The following is a 22,983-nucleotide window of genomic DNA, read 5'->3' as shown; positions in this document are numbered from 1 at the left end:
GAAAATGATGCTTTTGGGGTGATTAAATCGCTTGTTTCAGGCTTATTTTGGCGGAGCTCTGCTGACACGCGTCTGCGTTGGCTCCGCCCCAAATCAAATTCCTTTTTAATCTACACCTGGACTAATCGATCCATCTCAGATTTACCTGTGGATTCTTAACACATTTGTGAGGTTAGAGAAGTCAATCAAAATGGAACAGGACAATAAACTGATGGGAGATTCCAAAAGTGAATTTCAAAATTTAGAACAAAATAGTCAAATTGGAAAAAATTCCACAAATCAATTTCTTTCATTTTGGCCATTTTTGACCTTAAATTTGATATTCACTTTAAATTTCTGGCAATTCTTACTTTAGTGAATAAGCATTTTTGTTGCAAACAAATGGAATTAATAGGTGCAAATAGGAAAAGCTAAAAAAAAAAAAAACGGTCTAAAAAAAGTGATAGGCTAATTCTATTGTTGTGCCCTTACCTTTGATCACACTTTGCATAGTAGTAACAATCAGTTCTCTATAATCTCATAAAAAAAAGACTGTTTTCATATAGAAACCGATTCTGCATATTCACTGATGCCATCATAAAATCTCAGGAAGGCAGTGTTAAGGGGAGTGACTTTGTCCCTGGTTCCAGCATCACAAAGTGCATCTTCAGACAGCTGTTCTTCATTGAGTTGTAAGCATAGTATCCTCGATGCACTGCTAGTCACCGGAAGATGTGCTGTTTAGAGCAGGAGCATAGCGGTGCTTCCTGCCACCAGGTTGGTTCCAAAATCTTATAATGTGGTAGAGCTAGAAAAGCTTGTTATATTCCTCTCTGACAATGGTGTCTATCTATGTTGAGTAAGTAATTGGTGCACACTAACAGTTGGAAGTTGTTGTGCATTCCAGCTGCTGCTCTGGACTGGGATTTAGCAGTGAGAAGCTTCTTGGGCACAAGACAGATGACCCAGGAATTGCATCCCACCCCGACACAATGAGCATTACGATACTTACCTCATGTAAGACGTAACTCTTTGGGTTCTCATAGGGACGCCTGGGATGGCATATTGATTCCTTTCTTATGATTTCCTCACTAATCCTTTTGTTATTGTTTTGTTATTTTGATTATTTATGTGTGTTTCTCCGCCATGCTAACAGTTAACTATACACTTATGCCAATGTCATTGTTAAACGATGTGTAATCACGATATTGCTACTCAAGTGTAACACAATAATTAACAAATCATGTTAAGCAATGTAGGATGTACAATAAAAGTGTCAAAAGTTTTACTCGTTGTTTATACATGTAACTATGTCACGGTCATAAAGTGTGCTAAAATCAAATTAAAACATGAATGAAAAAAAGTGATAACTTGTAGTTTGTAGAATATGTATGCTGCAGGTTTCCTCTTCCATTTTAAGGTACCGTATATACTCGAGTATAAGCCGACCCGAATATAAGCCGATGCCCCTAATTTTACCCCAAAAAACTGGGAAAACTTATTGACTCGAGTATAAGACTAGGGTGGGAAATGCAGCAGCTACTGGTAAATTTCTAAATAAAATTAGATCCTAAAAAAATATATTAATTGAATATTTATTTTACAGTGTGTGTATGAATGCAGTGTGTGTGTATGAATGCAGTGTGTGTGTATGAATGCAGCGTGTGTGTATGAGTGCAGCGTGTGTGTATGAGTTCAGCGTGTGTAGGAGTGCAGCGTGTGTGTATGAGTGCAGCGTGTGTGTATGAGTGCAGCGTGTGCGTATGAGTGCAGCGTGCGTATGAGTGCAGTGTGTGTGTATGAGTGCAGTGTGTGTGTATGAGTGCAGTGTGTGTGTATGAGTGCAGTGTGTGTATGAGTGCAGTGTGTGTATGAGTGCAGTGTGTGTTTATGAGTGCAGTGTGTGTGTATATGAGTGCAGTGTGTGTGTATGAATGCAGTGTGTGTGTATGAATGCAGTGTGTGTGTATGAGTGCAGTGTGTGTATGAGTGCAGTGTGTGTATGAGTGCAGTGTGTGTGTATGAATGCAGTGTGTGTGTATGAGTGCAGTGTGTGTATGAGTGCAGTGTGTGTGCATGAGTGCAATGTGTGTGCATGAATGCAGTGTGTGTATGAGTGCAGTGTGTGTATGAGTGCAGTGTGTGTGTATGAGTGCAGTGTGTGTATGAGTGCAGTGTGTGTGTGTGTGTGTGTGTGTGTTGCAGAGCCGTGGGGGATGGGCAATTCTATTTTTATTTATTTTATTTTTTTATTATTATTTCTTATTATTAAATTAAATTATTATTTTTATTTTATTATTATTAAATTGAATTATTATTTTATTATTATTATATATTTTTTTCGCCCCCCCTCCCTGCTTGATACATGGCAGGGAGGGGGGCTCTCCTTCCCTGGTGGTCCAGTGGCATTTGCAGTTCAGTGGGGGGGAGAGGGGGGCTGTCAGAGCTGTAACTTACCTGTCCTGCAGCTCCTGTCAGCTCTCTCCTCCTCCGCGCCGTCCGTTCAGCTCTTCTGTCAGCTCACACTGTAAGTCTCGCGAGAGCCGCGGCTCTCGCGAGATTTACACTGGGAGCTGACCGAGGTGCTGAACGGACGGCGCGGAGGAGGAGGGAGCTGACAGGAGCTGCAGGAGAGGTAAGTTACAGCTCTGCCAGCCCCCACAGCCCCAGTCTGTATTATGGCAATGCAAATTGCTATAATACAGACTATTGACTCGAGTATAAGCCGAGTTGGGGTTTTTCAGCACAAAAAATGTGCTGAAAAACTCGGCTTATACCCGAGTATATACGGTATTTTCATGTGGAATTCGATTTTTTTATTTTTCCTGTGTGTCCATGAAATCATTGTAGATCTGGTAAACATGTTTGTAGTCAGGGACATAAGCTGTCATAGTAAGATAATATAGTAATAATTAGAAGTAAGCACAAGTCGGCTGTGGTGTGCCGCAACCGACGTATGGGGTAGGCCTGAAATAAAACAGGGCCTACCCATTGAATTGTAATAACGGGGAGATGTGGGAGGGATGAACCTAGCATTGACGGTTCTGTCTTGGAGGGGGCCTGAGTTTTTATAGCCAGGTAACCCCTCCAACAATTACAGGCTATGACTTCATATTTGTAGTCGAGGACATAAACCGTAAAAGTAAGATAATATAATTAGAAGTCGATTGTGGTGTGCCGGAACCGACGTATGGGGTAGGCCTGAAATAAAAATTGATGTATACAAATAACCTTTATTGCATACATGTTACAAAGCTAAACCTTTAAATGCTAATCTAAATTCCTGTTCTGGTTGTGGTATATAACTGGTATTTGCTGCTGATTTCCAGCACCCTAACCGTTCATTTATATGAGCAGGGACATTGTGGCTTGATGCCGCAATTCTGAGTAAGTGGCCAGAAAATGCAGAGGGGTCAAGACCGAGTCTAAAATGTTCTGATGTAGAATATGAATTCCGTAGTGGTCAGAGGTTTGCCATGTAAAAGGAGTAATGGCGTATTAGGGTTAAGACTGAGTAGAGCTGAACAATGTGTCCAGTAATTTAGCAGGACACTGTTGATTACTGGTGGGATAATAGCATACTTTAGTAGGAAGGCCTAACTGGTTTGTTTTGGTGTGATCGATGGTAAGTACGTAATGGTCAGTATCTTTTTGTAGGCTCTTAATTTTCAGGTGCAGGTGGTTAGACGTGATGTTATTGGTAGTGAATTAATTTGGTCATAAGAAGCCATAGAATGCTAGATAAGCTGCAGTTTTAATTAACAGGCCAGTGTGCGTTTCAAATGGGTTGGTGTGTACAATGTCTGAAAGTGCACGAAATTTAGGCCCGTCAATAGGAAGTCTGGTAGTGGGTTTGTCTAAGCATTCTATGCCTTTCAGTATATTCTTAATGGGACAGGTAGACATGAAAGGGGTTGTGCTAGGGTAGGCATTTAGGGTGTGATGCTGTATTCCTGTGAGGAGCCCTGTGAGCCCTGTGAGTTTTATGGTGTTTAGTGATAACTTTAGGTTAAGGTGGCAATAGGAGATAAAAGCAACAATGGAGTCTAGAGAGTGTGTGTCGCTTATCTGGTAATCTAACATGAATTTGGTACATGCGGTGAATGCTCTTTTGTATGCCTGTGATGTATTGGTAGAGAGGGCCAAGCTGGCCAGATATCTGTTGTGTGTTAAGAGGCGTTTTAGTCCAGATTGAGGTCTTGGTATGAGGGGGTGCTGACCGGACGGATGTTGGCTGTAGAATGGGCTCTGAAGAAAAGCTGCAAGTTAGATCGAGGCAATGTTTCAGCGGCTTTATTATTGCATCCCGGGACATGTATACGAGTGATGTGAAATTGCAGCCGCTAACCATGTCAGTCGTCAAATTAGTCTCATAATGGTAAGTGATGAGGATCTGCCCTTATAAATGATGTTGCATGTTGCTTTATTATCAGAGAAGCATGCTTTGGAGGCTACCACTATCAGGTAGATTTCGCAGATGTAGTGTGGAATAAGGGTAGACCATGGGTCTCGACTGACCAGAAATCTCTTAACGAGGAGTCACCAAAGATAGCTGCAAATCCTGTATGGGCTGCGGCATCGGTCCATGTGACCAGGGAAGAGTCTGAGTAAGGTGGAAGAAACATTGCTTTCCCATTCCATTGTGAAATAAATCTAAGCCACATGTGTAGGTCTGCCTTAGCGTATGTGTCTAGGGTTACAGTGCTTTTGTCAGTATTGAGCAGAGAAAGGAGGCACAGCAATATATAAACAAAGGCCCGGCCCTGTGGAATAATTCTCATGGCGAAGTTCAGCGTGCCCAATAAGGGTTGTAGGTCCGTCCTGGTAAAGGTGCCCTTAGCCAGAAAATCTTCCACCGATTCTCTGATAAGCTGTACCTTCTCCATGTGTAAACTGGCTTGTAATGAGATTGAGAATAGAGTCACTGTTTTATGAATGCTGACGGGAGTGGACAGAGGTAATTCTATAGTGAGAAAGTCGTCTAGAAAAGGCAAGACTGAGGGGCAATGTGAGAACTTAGTCTGCAGGAACCAGCGTGGGAATGAAGCCGAGGTGAGTGAGTGAGTGAGTGAACAGGAACCAGATGTCAAAGGTTCTGAATGAACCTAGCGGTGACGGCTCTGTCTTGGAGGGGGCTTGAGTTTTTATACCCGGGTAACCCCTCCAATAATTACAGGCTATGCCTCATATATATCATGCCATCCCTTATGCAAGTCCCTTGTGAAGTAATGCATGTAATGTGTGTATTGCTTGTGTATGTTATGTTTTTGATGCATCTGAATGAGTAATGTGAATTTAGAGCGTGGTGTGTCGTTTGTGTCTGTGTATAGAAATGGTTCAATTGCTCAGACTGAAAACTTGCATTCAAAAATGCAGCCTAAAGAGGCTGACAGGGTTAAGTAACACTCCTCTCAAAGTCTGGCAGCTGGAGAGCCTTCTACAAAGAAAGCAACAGGTAGGCAGGAGCCACAGAAAGTGCCTTATGTACCAGGCAAAGCTCACAGGCAAGTGCAAATACATTGTGGGGAGAGGTGTGGGATGACAAAGGGGGGAGTATGTAACTGGAACCCATCAGTGAGGGAAGGACTAAACTCCGACCCTGCGTAGCCAATAGTTATATGTATCTAACATGAGAAAGGGAAAGATGTACACCAGATAACAGACAGGTAGCCGTCTCGGGATCAACTGCCCAGGGATCTACCAAGGATCTGCACCAGATTAGTTGTTCAAATATTCTACGATATCAAGTTTGTATGTTCCTTTTTCTTCAAGTTTGTGTGTTAACAATCCACTTTGCTGGAATGGGAGTCAGTAAAGACAAATAATGATACACAATGTGTGCTTCCTTTCTTACAAAAAATATTACAAAAATACTTACCATTCTGTGATAAGACGGCAATTTTTGTGTAATGGTCTTTTAGATCTTCTATAGTATTGCTGATATCTTCCTTAGTAATGTTTAATGCATCTTGTTCTCTGTCTTCTGGGATATCGCAAAGAACTTTATAGCACAACTCAAGCTTGTATAACTCAAAGTCTGTTTCTATAGAAAAATTGGGGAAAAAATTGTTACTGTTAAACATATTACAGCTCAAAAATAGGTAAATTAATATTTATCATAATTCTTAATTATATTTTTATCTGATTTAGAAGCTGTTAATATGTCCTTCCTGACACTTCCTCAGCTGAGGAATCTTACCCCATGATGCCCAAATGCTGGCTCCACACCTAATTCCGCTAGCAAGCGCAAGAAGCTCCATCTGAAAGAAAAGCATTTTGATGGAGGGCAGGAGAACCACCTGTAGGATGGTTCTCCTTCTCTACACTCTCCAATATCAGCATATACCACTAAATATAAACCTTAAAATAAAATCTCTATATTTGCTAGCATTTTTGCTGGTACACTGTATAAATAAAATGTATTTCTATTTATTCTTACATGGTTTCCATAATAGGTATGTAAGAATCTGAGCCATTTGAAAAGGAAGTGGGTAGTATCTCTTGGTCTTTATTGACACTGCCATTATTAAACTTAGTTGCTAGTTTCTGTTAAAACTCCACCCACCTGTTTTATAGCTGGATGCTGTGGTTAAAGGAACACTCCAAGCACCATAACCATTAGAGAATACTGTAGTGGTTATGGTGGCAGGTGCGCCCTAGCATCTTCACATTGTTAGTAGTCAAAATATTTTAGAATGGCTTGACTTCTTACCCTTGGTCCGTGGGCTCCGCTGCCAACCTCTGCTATTAACAACGGAGAGATGAAGGCAAAGCCATGCAGGATCAGCTGATGTTCTCTATAAGTGAGCTAGCACTACACAAGAGGGTTTAGCTAAGGAAAGCTGATGGAAGCACCAGCTTAGGAGCTTCCAGCTATCTGTCATTATTAACGGAGGTGGGAAGCGAGGACTGGTGGATCCCAGGGTAGAAGCCAAACTTTCCAAAAATGGTTTGACTACTTAGAGTAGGGTTTTGTACCAGGGCACTCCTGGTACAATAACCATAATTACTTACCTCGCCACGTGGGGACTCTTACCTGCTTCTTCAGAGTCTGCCTGTTCCTGTTTTGTGAGTCCTCAGCCGCCCCTGGCCTCCAGGATACTTGTACCTGTTCCTCCGGTCCTCGCAAATTCTAAACCGTGAGTCATAAAGTCGACTGTCGCACCTTAGTCGCTGGCGCACAGCGTCATCCCTGGTTGGCTCTATACTTTATACTTACCTCTATTTCGTACGCATCTGTTCGTGAGGTTGTTGTCAGGATCGGGACAGGGATCCAACACGCAGAGTACAAACAGGTACAGGATACGTATACCGGACCTTAGAATGGCCGGACTAACGTACGGAGAATATAGAGAATAGTCAAAGACAAGCCGAGGTCGAGGGAACGAGAAGACAGATAAGCGAGGAACAAGCCGGGTCAAGGGTAACAGAGATAAACAGAGTAAGTCAAACAAGCCGGGTCAGAACCAAAGGGATAACAGAAATACAAGAGCACTGTGTGACTAGGCAGACTAGAACCACGACAGGGCAATGAGCAAATGGGAGAAGCAAGTTTAAATACCCTGGCTCGGAAGGGTAGACACGCCTCCGACGAGTCCTGATTAGTCTCTGAAGGATTGAGTGACAGGTCGTTCCGGGTTGGCGTCATGACGTCGGTTTCCGGACGTCATGCTAGAAAAGGAAGTGAGTCCCTCGCGGCCGGCGTTTACGTGACCGGAAGGACCGCGAGGAACAGAGGAAACAGCCCGTCCAGACGGATGAACGTCTAAGTCTCTACCTCTCTCGGAGGTAGAGACTTCAGGTACCCTGACAGTTGTTCAGTTAAATCCATACGAACGTATACGGTACTTGACCTGTCGGCTACTTCTCAAACTCATGGTTTGTTCATATGAAATTAGTAACCTTCGGGCCCATCCGGCTCGATACGTACGTACAAAATATATTTAGTATTTGTACGTTTTAAAGCTTAATGTTATACTATGTTAAATGTTGGAACATTTGGTTCGAACGCGAGTTATGCCCCACGTGCGGGCTGTTTGTGTAGTTGCCGAAAGACCTATATTATCCCTTATAACTTTTTCTGAAGTTACGCGACAACACCCAAATTGTTTGGTCTGCTGTTTAGTTTAGATTCAGGTGTTATGCCGGCCCCTAGTGAATGGTTTATAGTACTACATAAATGTATATGTTAAGTTTCTGGGTAAAGTTGTTTTATTCTAGTGATTTCATGTTTAGCAAGCGCATTGCTTGACAGATTGCATATTATATTATAAACCACCTAATGTTAATATTGACGAGGAACAACAGCTGTTTGAGCAAATTGAGAAAGCTGCAAATCTGGGTAATACTTTAATTATTGGAGATTTTAATTACCCGGACATAAATTGGGACAGAGGGACTAGTAGCTCAGCAAAGGGAATTAGGTTTTTAAACTTGTTAAATGACACCTTCATGTCACAACTAGTACAAGCACCAACTACAATGGACGCTTGTCTGGACCTGGTTTTAACAAACAACGTTGATCTTTTGATCAACATTCAAGTAGGTGAGCACTTGGGAAATAGTGATCACAATATAGTGTCCTTTCAAATAAACGCAAAAAACCAACAGCACATGGGGTATACTAAAACATATCATTTTAAAAAGGCCAATTTCAATAAGTTAAGGGAAGCTTTACAATATATTGACTGGCATCAACTCTTTAGTGAAAAGAACACTGAGGATAAATGGATCATCTTCCAACAAATATTACAAAGGTACATTTCTCAGTATGTACCATTGGGAAATAAATATAAAAGAAACAAATTAAAACCAACGTGGCTTACTAGAAAAGTAAAACAAGAGATTAAAAATAAGAAAAGGGCATTTAAAGCATTTAAATCGGACAAATCAGATGCATCTTATAAAAGATATAAGGAACCAAATAATGCGTGCAAAAAGGAAATTAGACTTGCTAAACTTCAAAATGAAAAAATGATAGCTAAAGAGAGCACAACCAACCCCAAAGCATTTTTTAAGTACATAAATTCTAAAAAACCCAAAAATGAAAGTGTAGGTACACTAAAAACTGAAACGGGGGTGTCAATGAAGACCAGGAAAAGGCAGGAATTTTAAATAACTATTTCTCCTCTGTATATATTAAGGAAGAACCCATGGCAATAGATGTGCAAATGATTGCTACTAAAAACTTGCAGAATAATTGTAATTGGTTAACTCAAGACAAGGTGCTGCAGCAACTAAAGAAAGTTAATATAAACAAAGCTCCAGGGCCTGATGGTATCCATCCACGTGTACTTAAGGAACTAAGTGTAGAAATAAGTGAACCTCTGTTTTTAATCTTTCAAGATTCTTTTCTTTCAGGAAGTGTTCCGGAGGATTGGAGGAAGGCAGATGTGGTTCCTATATTCAAAAAGGGTTCAAAATCCTTGCCTGGAAATTATAGACCTGTGAGCTTAACTTCTGTGGCTGGTAAAATATTTGAAAGATTATTAAGGGATTATATTCAAGAATTCCTTGAGAAGAACATGGTTATCAGCAAAAATCAGCACGGTTTTATGAAGCATAGGTCGTGTCAAACTAACTTGATTGCATTCTATGAATAAGTAAGTAGAAGTATAGATCAGGGTGTTGCAGTGGATGTGATCTATTTGGACTTTGCCAAGGCATTTGATACAGTTCCACACAGAAGATTAGTGTTCAAACTCAAGGAAATCGGTCTAGATGAAAATGCTTGTTCTTGGATAGAACATTGGCTTAAAAACAGAGTACAAAGAGTTGTCGTTAATGGTAAATTTTCAAGCTGGACAGAGGTGGCAAGTGGTGTCCCTCAGGGGTCTGTTCTGGGACCCCTTCTATTTAACATGTTTATAAATGATCTTGAAGACAGCATTGAAAGCATGTTTCAGTGTTTGCAGATGACACAAAACTTTGTAAAATAATACAATGTGAGCAAGATATTACTTTGCTGCAGAGGGATTTAGATAGACTGGAGGACTGGGCACTCAAATGGCAGATTAAATTTAATGTTGAAAAATGCAAAGTTATGCACTTTGGCGTAAAGAATACACAAGCAACGTATACCCTTAATGGAAGCGAATTAGGGATAACAACACACGAAAAGGACTTGGGAATTGTTATAGACAACAAACTATGCAACGATGTGCAATGTCAATCAGCAGTGGCCAAGGCCAGTAGGGTATTGTCATGCATGAAAAAGGGCATTCATTCTCGGGACGAGAATATAATTTTGCCTCTTTATAAATCACTGGTAAGACCACACATTGAATATGCTGTGCAATTTTGGGCACCTGTTCTAAAGAAGGATATTATGGCACTAGAAAAAGTGCAGAGGCGGGCTACAAAATTAATAAAAGGAATGGAACAGATCAGCTATGAAGAAAGGTTAACACATTTAAATCTATTTAGTTTAGAAAAACGTCACCTGAGAGGGGATATGATAACACTATACAAATATATTCGAGGCCAATACAAACCATTGTGTGGAAATCTATTCACAAACCGGACTTTACATAGGACACGAGGTCATGCGTTTAGACTAGAAGAGAGAAGATTTCGTCTAAGGCAAAGGAAAGGTTTTTTTACTGTAAGAACAATCAGGATGTGGAATTCTCTTCCTGAAGAAGTGGTTCTATCAGAGTCCATACAGATGTTCAAACAGCTACTAGATGCATACTTGCAAAAACAGAATATTCAAGGATATAATCTTTCAATGTAGGGTAATAACTGCTTGATCCAAGGATAAATCTGACTGCCATTCTGGGGTCAAGAAGGATTTTTTTTACTAGCTTGTTGCAAAATTGGAAGTGCTTCAAACTGGGTTTTTTGCCTTCTTTTGGATCAACAGCAAAAAACATATGTGAGGAAGGCTGAACTTGATGGACGCAAGTCTCTTTTCAGCTATGTAACTATATGTAACTATGTAACTATATTCCAGATAATTTATGACAAGTTGTTTTTTGTTGTAGGTTGCCTTGTTATTTGACTAATAATAAAAGAAGCAGTAGTTGTAAGAGCAAAGTCAGTTGAGGTGTGCTGAAACTGACGTGAGGTTAGACCTGTAAAAGAGGGCAAAAATATAAGAAGCGATTCTTAAAAGTCAGATACATTTATAAAGCAGAACATTATTTAGACATTTTACAGAAAGCCGATCTTATTTCTTTCTCAGGATTGGGGATGTATCTGTTGTATGCGGATGATTTCCACAACCCATATTTTTTAATGATGTGAGTAGGTCCGTAATTTCTGGAGGCAGCTGTGGCTGCTCCAATGCGGAATGAATGGCCCGAGAATGAATGTGGGCTATGTCCTAGTCGGAGTGATTATTATACGAATGTAAAGCATAAAATGTTTAGTGGTTAGGGGTCAGGGGTTTCCCTTGAATAGCTTATAGTTTGGAATCTGGGATGGAAGTGAGTTAAGATTCCACTAGATTATCCAAAACGTGGATTGGACATGAATTGTTAGAGGTAGGGTAATATTTAATCTCTACTGGTGGACCAGTTTGGCTCGTTTTGGTATGAGTAATAGATAAACGTATCTGCCTGTCAAGAAAGGTTTGATAGTATTGTAAACTAATTAAGAGAAAGTGGCAAAAGTTGCAAATGCGACCATAGTTTAAGATGGAAAAACATTTATTATATATAATAAACACGAACAAATCGTGAACCAACTCATAAGCTCTGGACTAGGCTTTCTTAAATTAAGGAATAAACCAGCCTGTGCGAGCGACCTACCATGGAGCAACAGAGTATATCACGCATAATTAGGACTGTGAAGCTTGGAGGCTCCCTGGGTTGCGAGTTTGCTAACGGATGCACTCTTAAAATTCCTGCAAATCAGAGCGTGAGAGAGCATGAGAGAGCGTCAGCTGCGTTTTTCTGAATACCCGGAACATGAACACAAGTTATGCAGAATTGAAGATTTGCCGCTAGCCAGGTAAGACTCCTTACCAAGTTCATAATCGAGAGTGACTGAGAGCGGCCTTTGCTAACAATATTTACATGTTGCCAAGATATTAGAAAAGCATCTGACCAACTGCCCTCTCCACTCTTTGCCCCATCTGTGTGTAGCTGCTACGATTGGGTAGACATCCAATAGTGCTGAGGTGGTATTGAAATTTATTAACAAGGTAAAACTCTATAGGCCAAGAGACGTGTACCCATTTGTTACCAAAATTTGCTGCATAATTTACGGCACCTGATACGTCAGTCTGACCACAGGGGAATCGTCAGAAAAGGGGGGAACAAATAGCGACCTGCCATTCCAAAAGGACAGGAAGAGAAGCCACATTTTTAAGATCAGCTCTAGCTGGTTCATGTATGAAAGCTGTGAAGTCATCGTCGGGGAGACCATGCAAGAGAGAGAGGATTCTGGAAATTAAAGACCTGCCCTGTGGAAATATTCTCATTAAAATTAAGTGAACCGAGTAGTGACTGTATCTGAATCCTGGTGTAAGTGCCTTGTGACGTGCGGATGTTGATGTAAGAAAGAATTCTATCTACTTCTCTCGTGGTAGGCTGGCCTGCATAGAAATAGACCTGAGTAAAATCCCCAGGAATGTAATCTCTGAGTTGGGAACTTCTGTTTTGTCCGGGTTACGGGATTCCTAAATCTTTCAACAGAGTGAACATGAGATCAAGGCTGTGTGGCATGCTGTGGTATGGTGCGATAGTGAGGAAGTTGTCTAAGCAGTGTATGACTACTGGACATCTGCATATGCTCAGTAGGATGTTTGATTGATAATCAGCGTTGGCGTTTTTTGTTTTTTTTTTAGAAACGTTAGACATGCTAAGGAAGTGAGGCAGATAGCTTGGTTAGTATGGTACTGTAGTGACCCAGCTTACTAGAGTAGTGCCTACTGGCGAAATTGTATTAAGTAGCTTATGTTGGTGACAGGTGAGGCCTTGACTACTAGCCAAGAGGCTTTGAGAGGCTCTACCTATGATTTGGCTCGTGGGGCCTTTGTGCCACTGAGGTGGGTGACGGGGTGTTGGCCTCTCGGTGACACGTAACAGAATGTAACCTCGATTGGCCGTGATGGGTGAGGCCCTAACTATGACTAATAAGCAGAGGCCTACCCAGGTGTTAAACATTCCTAGTGGGAGGTGATTTTAGCAGTATATAAGGGCTGTTGTCATTAGCTTGGCTAATCTAGCTTGGTTGCTCCATCTAAGTGTTGCTTCTAAGTGTGTGTGTGGTTGGAGATATTCTGGAGAGTTTTACAGAAGCTTCAACTGTCTAAGAGTTGTGCTAAGAGTTTTCTTTTTTTACTGTTACAGGTAAGATTCATCTGTAGGAAAAGGTTACTGATTGCACAAGGTTTGATTTCCTGTTGGTAATCATAAGGCATTTGATTTGATTAGGTAGCTACTTGCTATTGATTGCTGTGTAAATTAGCTATTGTTTGCTAATAAGCAGAGGCCTACCCAGGTGTTAAACATTCCTAGTGGGAGGTGATTTTAGGAGTATATAAGGGCTGTTGTCATTAGCTTGGCTAATCTAGCTTGGTTGCTTCATCTAAGTGTTGCTTCTAAGTGTGTGTGTGGTTGGAGATATTCTGGAGACAAACTGGAGGTAATCTGAGGTGTTCAGGAGGATAAATAAAAAGTTAAGGTTTGTTTGATTTAAATTATTCACCTCATTGGAATGGCAGACTTAGTTCAGTGTTCAATAGTTCAATAGTTGCTTTGCATTTGTTTCACGTTCCACTTTTTGGAGGTTTGGTTGTTGTCTAATCTGTAGACAGTTCTCTATCTTGCGGCAGGAGATTGTATTTTTGAAGTCTGAGATTTGTAAATTATCTGGTAAGCAAACTCAAGCTGGAACTGCTGCAAAGCCACTGCCGCAGAGACATACTAGGAATGGCAGATGGATTACTGTAGGATCTGGTAGACTTGGAGTTGTGGATAAAAGGCATATTGCACAGTCTGTTGCTCTACATAATTCATTTTCTGCACTTTCAGAGTGTAGTGGTGTCATGGAGAGAAGCACTGAGGCTAGTGGTGTTGTGCAGAGAGGCACTGAGGTTAGTGGTGTTGTGCAGAGAGGCACTGAGGTTAGTGGTGTTGTGCAGAGAGGCACTGAGGCTAGTGGTGTCGTGAAGAGAGGCACTGAGGCTAGTGGTGTTGTGCAGAGAGGCACTGAGGCTAGTGGTGTTGTGCAGAGAGGCACTGAGGCTAGTGGTGTTGTGCAGAGAGGCACTGAAGCTAGTGGTGTTGTGCAGAGAGGCACTGAGGCTAGTGGTGTTGTGCAGAGAGGCACTGAGGCTAGTGGTGTTGTGCAGAGAGGCACTGAGGCTAGTGGTGTTGTGAAGAGAGGCACTGAGGCTAGTGGTGTTGTGGAGAGAGGCACTGAGGCTAGTGGTGTTGTGGAGAGAGGCACTGAGGCTAGTGGTGTTGTGCAGAGAGGCACTGAGGCTAGTGGTGTTGTGCAGAGAGGCACTGAGGCTAGTGGTGTTGTGCAGAGAGGCACTGAGGCTAGTGGTGTTGTGCAGAGAGGCACTGAGGCTAGTGGTGTTGTGCAGAGAGGCACTGAGGCTAGTGGTGTTGTGCAGAGAGGCTTGAAGACTATGGTGAGGCCTAATAGAAAGCAGTTGTTGTTGGGGGATTCCATCATAAGAGGTGTGGAGATGGACAATGGTGGTCTTGTGAGGTGTCTTCCTGGAGCTACTGCTCACAGAGACAGAAGGCGTATCTGTAATATTGTTAAGCAAGCAAAGCAGGAAAGGGGAATTGGATGTACTTGTCCATTTAGGGACAAATGACTTGACTTGCAATGAGGTTTCAGAGGTTAAGGAAGTTTTTAGTGTTTTTGCCAATGATATACGGCAGGTTGCTTCCACACTGTCATTCTCTGAAGTTCTGCCTGTGCATAACACTCAGAACGACAGGCGGATGCGTATTAGGGACTTTAACTTGTGGCTTGGTGAATTGTGTCGGGAGCAAGGATTTGGCTTTATTGCTCATGGTAGCTCTGTTTGGAATGGAAATAAACTGTACAAAAAAGATGGTTTGCATCTTTCTCAAAAGGGAACAAATGTTCTCAGTGAGCAGTTCAGAGGTTTTGCTAGGATGTATTTAAACTAGGAGGGGGGGGCAAAAGGGTGATAAAACATCAATCCAATTGTCCCCCAAAACAAGGACAGAAGGTGCCTGTAGCAAGTGTGTTAAAAAATGATAATAGAGTCATGTCTACAAATGCTCGCAGTTTAGGGAATAAGATCCATGAACTTGTGGCAATAATGGCAACTGATAGTGTAGATTTAGTCGCTGTTACTGAGACATGGTATAATGAGAAAAATGACTGGGACATAGCAATACGAGGGTACTCTTTATATAGAAAAGACAGGGAAGGCAAGAAAGGGGGAGGGGTGGCCCTGTATGTAAAGGATAGCATAAAATCTAGCCTAATAAAGGTTAGTGAGGCGAACATAGAGTCCGTTTGTGTTACGTTAGAATTTGGTAATCACACAGTAACTCGTGTAGGTGTGATTTATAGGCCCCCAGGACAAATTGAAGAGTTAGATAATCTACTAGTTGAAGAAATTGCTAAAATGACAATGAAGGGGGAAGTTATCATCATGGGTGACTTTAATCTTCCTGATGTGAATTGGAAAACAACTTGTGCCAGGAGCACACATATTCTAAACTCCCTACTGGGATTGTCTCTAAAACAAGTAGTTGAGGAGCCAACTCGTAAAGAGGCCATACTAGATTTAGTGTTAACAAATGGAGATTTCGTATCAGATATTACTGTAGGTGAAAGTTTAGGATCCAGTGATCATCAGTCAGTGTGGTTTAATATAAGAACAGTGACTGAGTCACACCACACAAAAAAAAAAGTTTTAGACTTTAGAAAAACAGACTTTTCTAAAATTAGAATATGTGTAAAGGAGTCATTATCAGACTGGAGCAATTTAAATGGAGTCCAAAAGAAATGGGATTATTTAAAAGTTGCACTACTGAAGGCAACAGAAAATTGCATTAGGCTTGTCAGTAAAAGCAAAAAATTCAAGAAACCACTGTGGTACTCCGCAGATGTGGCCAAAATAGTAAAAAACAAAAAGTTAGCATTTAGTAATTATAAAAAAACCCAGAGTGAGGAAGACAGAATGACCTATAAGATTAGGCAGAAAGAGGCTAAGCAAGTTATAAGAGCTTCCAAATCACACACAGAAGAGAAAATAGCACAGTCAGTAAAAAAGGGAGACAAAACTTTTTTTAGATACATAAATGAGAAAAGAAAAGTAAAACAAGGATTAGTTAGATTAAAAACAAAAGAAGGAAGGTATGTAGATGAGGATAAAGGTCTAGCTGACTGCCTCAATTAATATTTTTGTTCGGTATTTACAGATGAAAATGAAGGAAAGGGACCTCAGTTAAGAAAAAGGATAAATGAGTCATTTATTACACGTGAGTTTACAGAGGAAGAGGTTCTATTTCAACTGTCAAAAGTAAAGACAAATAAGTCAATGGGACCTGATGGAATACACCCAAAGCTATTAAAAGAGCTTAGTGGTGTACTAGCAAAGCCATTAACAGATTTATTTAACCAATCATTGATAACAGGAGTAGTCCCAGAAGATTGGAAGTTAGCGAATGTTGTGCCCATTCACAAGAAAGGTAATAGGGAGGAGTCGGGCAACTATAGGCCAGTAAGCCTTACTTCAGTAGTGGGGAAAGTGATGGAAACCATGTTAAAGGATAGGATTGTTGAACATCTAAAAACATGGATTTCAAGATCAGAGACAACATGGGTTTACTTCAGGGAGATCATGCCAAACTAATCTTATTGATTTTTTTGATTGGGTAACTAAAATTATAGATCAGGGTGGTGCAGTAGACATTGCTTACCTAGATTTCAGTAAGGCTTTTGACACTGTTGCACATAGAAGGCTTATCAATAAACTACAATCTTTGAGTTTGGATTCCAATATTGTTGAATGGGTAAGGCAGTGGCTGAGTGACAGGCAACAGAGGGTTGTAGTCAATGGAGTATATTCAAAGCTTGGGCTTGTCACCAGTGTGGTACCTCAGGGATCTGTACTTGGACCCATTCTCTTTAATATTTTTATTAGTGATATTGCAGAAGGTCTTGATGGTAAGGTGTGTCTTTTTGCGGATGATACTAAGATATGTAACAGGGTTGATGTTCAAGGAGGGATAAGCCAAATGGAAAATGATTTAGGTAAACTAGAAAAATGGTCAGAGTTGTGGCAACTGACATTTAATGTGGATAAGTGCAAGATAATGCATCTTGGACGTAAAAACCCAAGGGCAGAGTACAGAATATTTGATAGAGTCCTAACCTCAACATCTGAGGAAAGGGATTTAGGGGTGATTATTTCTGATGACTTAAAGGTAGGCAGACAATGTAATAGAGCAGCAGGAAATGCTAGCAGAATGCTGGGTTGCATAGGGAGAGGTATTAGCAGTAGAAAGAGGGAAGTGCTCATGCCATTGTACAGAACACTGGTGAGACCTCACTTGGAGTACTGTACACAGTACTAGAGACCCTATCTTCAGAAGGATATTGATACCTTAGAGAGAGTTCAAAGACGGGCTACTAAACTGGTTCATGGATTGCAGGATAAAACTTACCAGGAAAGGTTAAAGGATCTTAACATGTATAGCTTGGAGGAAAGACGAGACAGGGGGGATATGATAGAAACATTTAAATACATAAAGGGAATCAACACAGTAAAGGAGGAGACTATATTTAAACGAAGAAAAACTACCACAACAAGAGGACATAGTCTTAAATTAGAGGGACAAAGGTTTAAAAATAATATCAGGAAGTATTACTTTACTGAGAGGGTAGTGGATGCATGGAATAGCCTTCCAGCTGAAGTGGTAGAGGTTAACACAGTAAAGGAGTTTAAGCATGCGTGGGATAGGCATAAGGCTATCCTAACTATAAGATAAGGCCAGGGACTAATGAAAGTATTTAGAAAACTGGGCAGACTAGATGGGCCGAATGGTTCTTATCTGCCGTCACATTCTATGTTTCAATGTTTCTATGTTTCTATGACTTGATGCAAGGCTATAACTATGCGGTGGGCCGACTGGGCACGAACCTCTGAATGGAATGGCTGATTGTATGCCTTGCGGGACCACTTTGACTTATAGGCGAAGAGGCCTACGGGACCATACCTAATTTGGCGAGAGCTTAAACTTACTTACTCCTGACCCCACCTGTGTTTATTAGTTACCACACCTGCAGATTGTCCTGTACAACGTATACTGTAGTGTAAATAATGATCCTACTTGAGCCATATATGTAGACTAATGTTAAGAAGATTTGACTTGTCCTGGTAGGTTGATAACAAGAACTCTTTAAATGCTGTAGTTGCGTTTTAACCTAGAAGGCCCAATTGAAAGCAGTGTCGGTGAATGTATTATCTAATAACAGGAGAAAATAAAACATACTTAATTGTCATCTTAATTATATAGCGTAGCGTAGTTAGGAATAAGTAATGCACCAGACAGAAGCTGAGCCTGATTTTAACCATTGTTTAACATGCTTAAAACTCATAAAACACACAAGTACTTTAAGGAGAAATACTTTAGAAATTAATGACCCTAACTGTCATTGGACATACTGTTAAATTTGTGAATGTATTTAGACAAGAAATACAGAGAACATAATAATGAAAGATTGTATCAGCGCTGTTTAAACGGAATTAACTACCACTGCTATGACAGATTGAAATACCAGCATGGTAATCCTTGACAGTTTATATGATACCACAAGAAACAGAGCAATGAACGTTCATACGAAAATGAACGACAGTTTGCATAAAATAAACGAAAAGATTGTAAGAGAGTGTTTCCATGACCGGCTGCAGTAATATAAATGGTTAAATATATGACTTTGAGCGAACGGACACCAGACTTTTGAAAGAATGTAACTGCCGGTACTCCCTGTAACTAGTAATGTGCGCTGGGGTAACCATACATGAAAAGGTATTATATCACGCTATAAAGGGCCAACGATAGACTGGGCTGCCCGGCAAATGCTAAAATGGGAATACGGCGAGTTTAATAGGCACCCAAATTACCACAGCGTTTAGAACAAGCCATCTATAACTGAGCGCACAATGCAGCATAATTAATAAACTGAGACCTCTTTAAATGAGGCACCGATAGCAATCAGTGGCAGTAATTGTATGAATTTTAACAAGAGGGAAGATAAACAAACTTAATTGACATCTGATTTAAATACAGGCTAGAGTAATTAGGAACATGAGATGCAGGAGACAGAAGTGGAGCATAAATAAAATTCTATTTAACAAGCTTATATATACCAATAAACAGGGCCGGACTGGGGATACAAAGCAGCCCTGGAAAAAAAAATCTATGCCAGCCCCATAAGTCATTGTGCCATATATTGTCGCATGTAATATGTAAGACTATGTCTTGCCACTATAGATGATTGAGTTTATATATATATATATATTTATATATATATATATATATATATATATAGCTTTTTCTAATATAAAATATTGGTCCTTTCAGAGCAAAACATTTAATTATACAGTAAGCATACTCACATGCAGACACAGACAATCTCACTGACACACACAAGCTCATTGATACACAGCCTCATAGACAAACAATTTCACTAATATACATAAGCTCATTGACATAAAAACACAAGCTCACTCACTAGCAGGCACATACACACACACACAAGCAAGCTCACTCACTAGCAGGCACATACACACACAGCTTAATGTAGTGGTTCTGGAGTCTATAGCCTGTCCCTGCAGGCTTTTGAATGTAAACACTGACTTTTCAGAGAAAAGGCAGTGTTTACATTGCTTCCTAGTGACACCTCTAGTGACAGACGGTCACTAGAGGCGCTTCCTGTGTCAGTGCGGATTGGCTGAGATCATCAAGCTTGATGATCTCAGTCATAGAGGCAGAGACCAGCATGACGTTGAAAAAAAAAAAGGTGAGTAAAACACTAGTTTTAAAAACACACACAGACACCATGACTGACACACACACACACCATGACAGACACACCATGACACAGACAGACACACACACACCATGACCGACATACACACACACACACACACCATGACACAGACAGACACACACACCATGATACAGACACACCGTGACACAGACAGACACACACACACACACCATGACACAGAAAGACAGACAGACACACACACACCATGACACAGACACACACCATGACACAGACAGACACACACACCATGACACAGACAGACAGACACACACACAGCATGACAGACAGACACACATACAGCATGACACAGACAGACAGACACACACACACACCATGACACAGACAGACAGACACACACACACCATGACACAGACAGACAGACACACACACAGCATGACACAGACAGACACACACACAGCATGACACACACACAGCATGACACAGACACTTGTTGCTGCCTGTGTGGGTGGGCAGACTGATGGGTGTCCTGCGGCCGCATGGAGAGCTTGAATGGCGGCCGCAGGGGAAGCTCTTCTGGTGGCCGCTGGGGGAGCAGGCTATTCTATCTCTGCTCCCCCTCCCTCGCGCGCTAGAAATAGACCGGGGCCGGAATATGACGTCATATTCTGGCCCTGGTCTCACTAAGCTGCACGCGAGGGAGGGGGAGCAGAGACAGAACAGCCTGCTCCCCCAGCGGCCACCAGAAGAGCTTCCCCTGTGGCCGCCATCCAAGCTCTCCATGCGGCCGCAGGACACCCACATGTCTCCCCGGCCCCAGGTGCCGACGGCCCACCGGGAAATTTCCCGGTATCCCGGTGGGCCAGTCCGGCCCTGCCAATAAAACACTTTAGCTATGGTTTAAGGAAAATAACACACAGTGAATGTATGACCTTAATTGCTCTAAAACATCGTGATTAGAATATTTCTGTTTGTTTAAATTTAGACATAAATACAATGAAAAATCTTTAAAAAAAAAAAATTTTTAAGAAAGACAGATCTGTATAGAAGAAGTAAGCATCGAAATTTAGGCAAACTGACAACTAAACTTATATGAGTGGTACTGTGCTGACGACAGTTAACTGAAAGCTGATTAACGTGAGTGATGTAGAAATGAGATGTGAATGAAGACAAGTATAGGGAAACGTGCGCATGACCAAGTATAACTTACGGTGTAGTTATAACGTAGTTTAGTTATACTCCCCAGACAGATTAGTGTATATTACAGGGTGTATACATATATAATTGTTCTAAGAATAAACACAGTAGATGAAGACGATAGTGCAAACCTTATGGACGGCCAAATGAAGAAACGTTGACACTAATGTCGTTACATACTATCAGATAATATCAAAAGCGAACAGCTGCCGCTGTATAATGTGTACGCTAGAGCATGGAGAGCGTGTGGGCATGCTTTCATTACGGCAGTTCATTACAGTTGCAAACAATTGCTACACCATATATAAGATTAAATACTTGTAAAAATCCTCCTGAAATTTAACAAGAACCGTATTTAAATACCATGAAGACATGCTGATAAACGTACTTAACTTCTATTTTATGCAGAGCGAAACGAAGGTGCATATGGAATACACGGACATTTACACAAAATACCGAAAGGAGGCCTGATCGTGTTTACTCACAAACGGTTGTCATGTAAAGTAGTAATAATCATAGGAATTTAGGTGAAAGGGCGACTAAATATACGACATTTAAATGAAAGCCAGACTATATGAATTGCAGGTAAGTAAACGAACGATAACGTGAGTGTCCAAGAAGAATGAAAATTTAAGACGCAAGTGTGATTGAAAATGAGTATAGGGAAACGTATGACTAATCTAGTATCACTTACGGTTTAGCCGTTCGTTTGCTGGCTGTATAGTTATACTCACGAACTCAGTAGGCAGCGAGAGTATTTGAAAGCCGGACTACCGGCGGGCGGGCAAATTATGTCACTGTGAACCGGAAGTATACAGCATTACTTCCGAGATCGTCGACGACAGGTAAGCAGTGGCTTACTGGGTTTAAATAGGGATCATAGATAGTGCCTCCCACGATTACAGGCCAAGCCTTCTATATATATTAATGCCATATTATTAATGCCAGATGCCTGATCCTGATGAAAGTTCCAGAAGGAACTGAAACGTTGATCTTTTAAATGGATTTTCAATAAACTGTAAGTTTTAAACCTTATCAAGTCCGAGAGTGCTGATCACTATCTACAAATATATATATATATATATATATATATATATATATATATATATAAATAAACGCTGTCAAACAGGAGCACTCACTCGGATTTTTCAATAGTGTATTTACAAAGTGTTCATCAACCTACATCAATGTTTCGACCCTTCCAGGTCTTTATCAAGATGATAACAACATGCAAAATATGCATATATATAACAAAATATCAAATATCTAACTTACCCTATCTGTGAAGTGATTCCCATAACCCGTTGAGTGCTGATCGGCCGTGCGCGTGCATAGTGACGTTTGCGCATGCGTGCATAATGGCGTGCCCCTAACGTGACCCTGTGTAAACAATCGGTGACCATAGAAACCATGCGCACCTCAGTGCATCTCGTACTGAATGGAGGATCTAATACAGAGAAACGAAATTCCATGCACGATGGAACTAGGATAGTAGTTAGCCCTGTGGACTAGTCCAGGGTAAAAGAGATGCAAAGTCTAAATACTAATAATAGAACAAAACGGGTTCTGAGGCATAGAATGTGTGAGTGCAAAAGTGATTGTAGGAGTGTCAGAATGCATAAAGAAGTCTATGATTGAAGCAATCAATAATGATGAATCTCCAATATATTTGAGTCTCAGTTGTAGCACCGAAAAAATTCAATTTCTGGATGTGGAGGTGTACAGGTGTAATGTCAAGATTGACTATTGCCTTTATAAGAAACCTGCTTATTGAAACATGTTATTGTATTATACTAGTTTTCATCCTCCTGCATTAAAAACTCTTTACCGATCTCTCAGTTC

At 40.9% G+C, this 22,983-nt stretch overlaps 1 protein-coding gene across 2 annotated transcripts in view; it reads right to left on the bottom strand.

Annotated features, from left to right (window-relative positions):
• Nucleotides 1-22,983, bottom strand: part of LOC134614241 (uncharacterized) — a 142,378-nt gene that overhangs the window by 110,115 nt on the left and 9,280 nt on the right. For both annotated transcript variants that reach the window (XM_063457814.1, XM_063457815.1), the window contains exon 2: nt 5,858-6,022. In XM_063457814.1, coding sequence (XP_063313884.1) covers nt 5,858-6,022 — 165 coding nt within the window. The remainder of the gene's footprint in view (nt 1-5,857; nt 6,023-22,983) is intronic.

Source organism: Pelobates fuscus, chromosome 6, assembly GCF_036172605.1.
Source record: "Pelobates fuscus isolate aPelFus1 chromosome 6, aPelFus1.pri, whole genome shotgun sequence".
NCBI lineage: Eukaryota > Metazoa > Chordata > Amphibia > Anura > Pelobatidae > Pelobates > Pelobates fuscus.
Note: the sequence above shows the minus strand (reverse complement) of the source record. Positions and strands in the feature narration are given on the sequence as shown.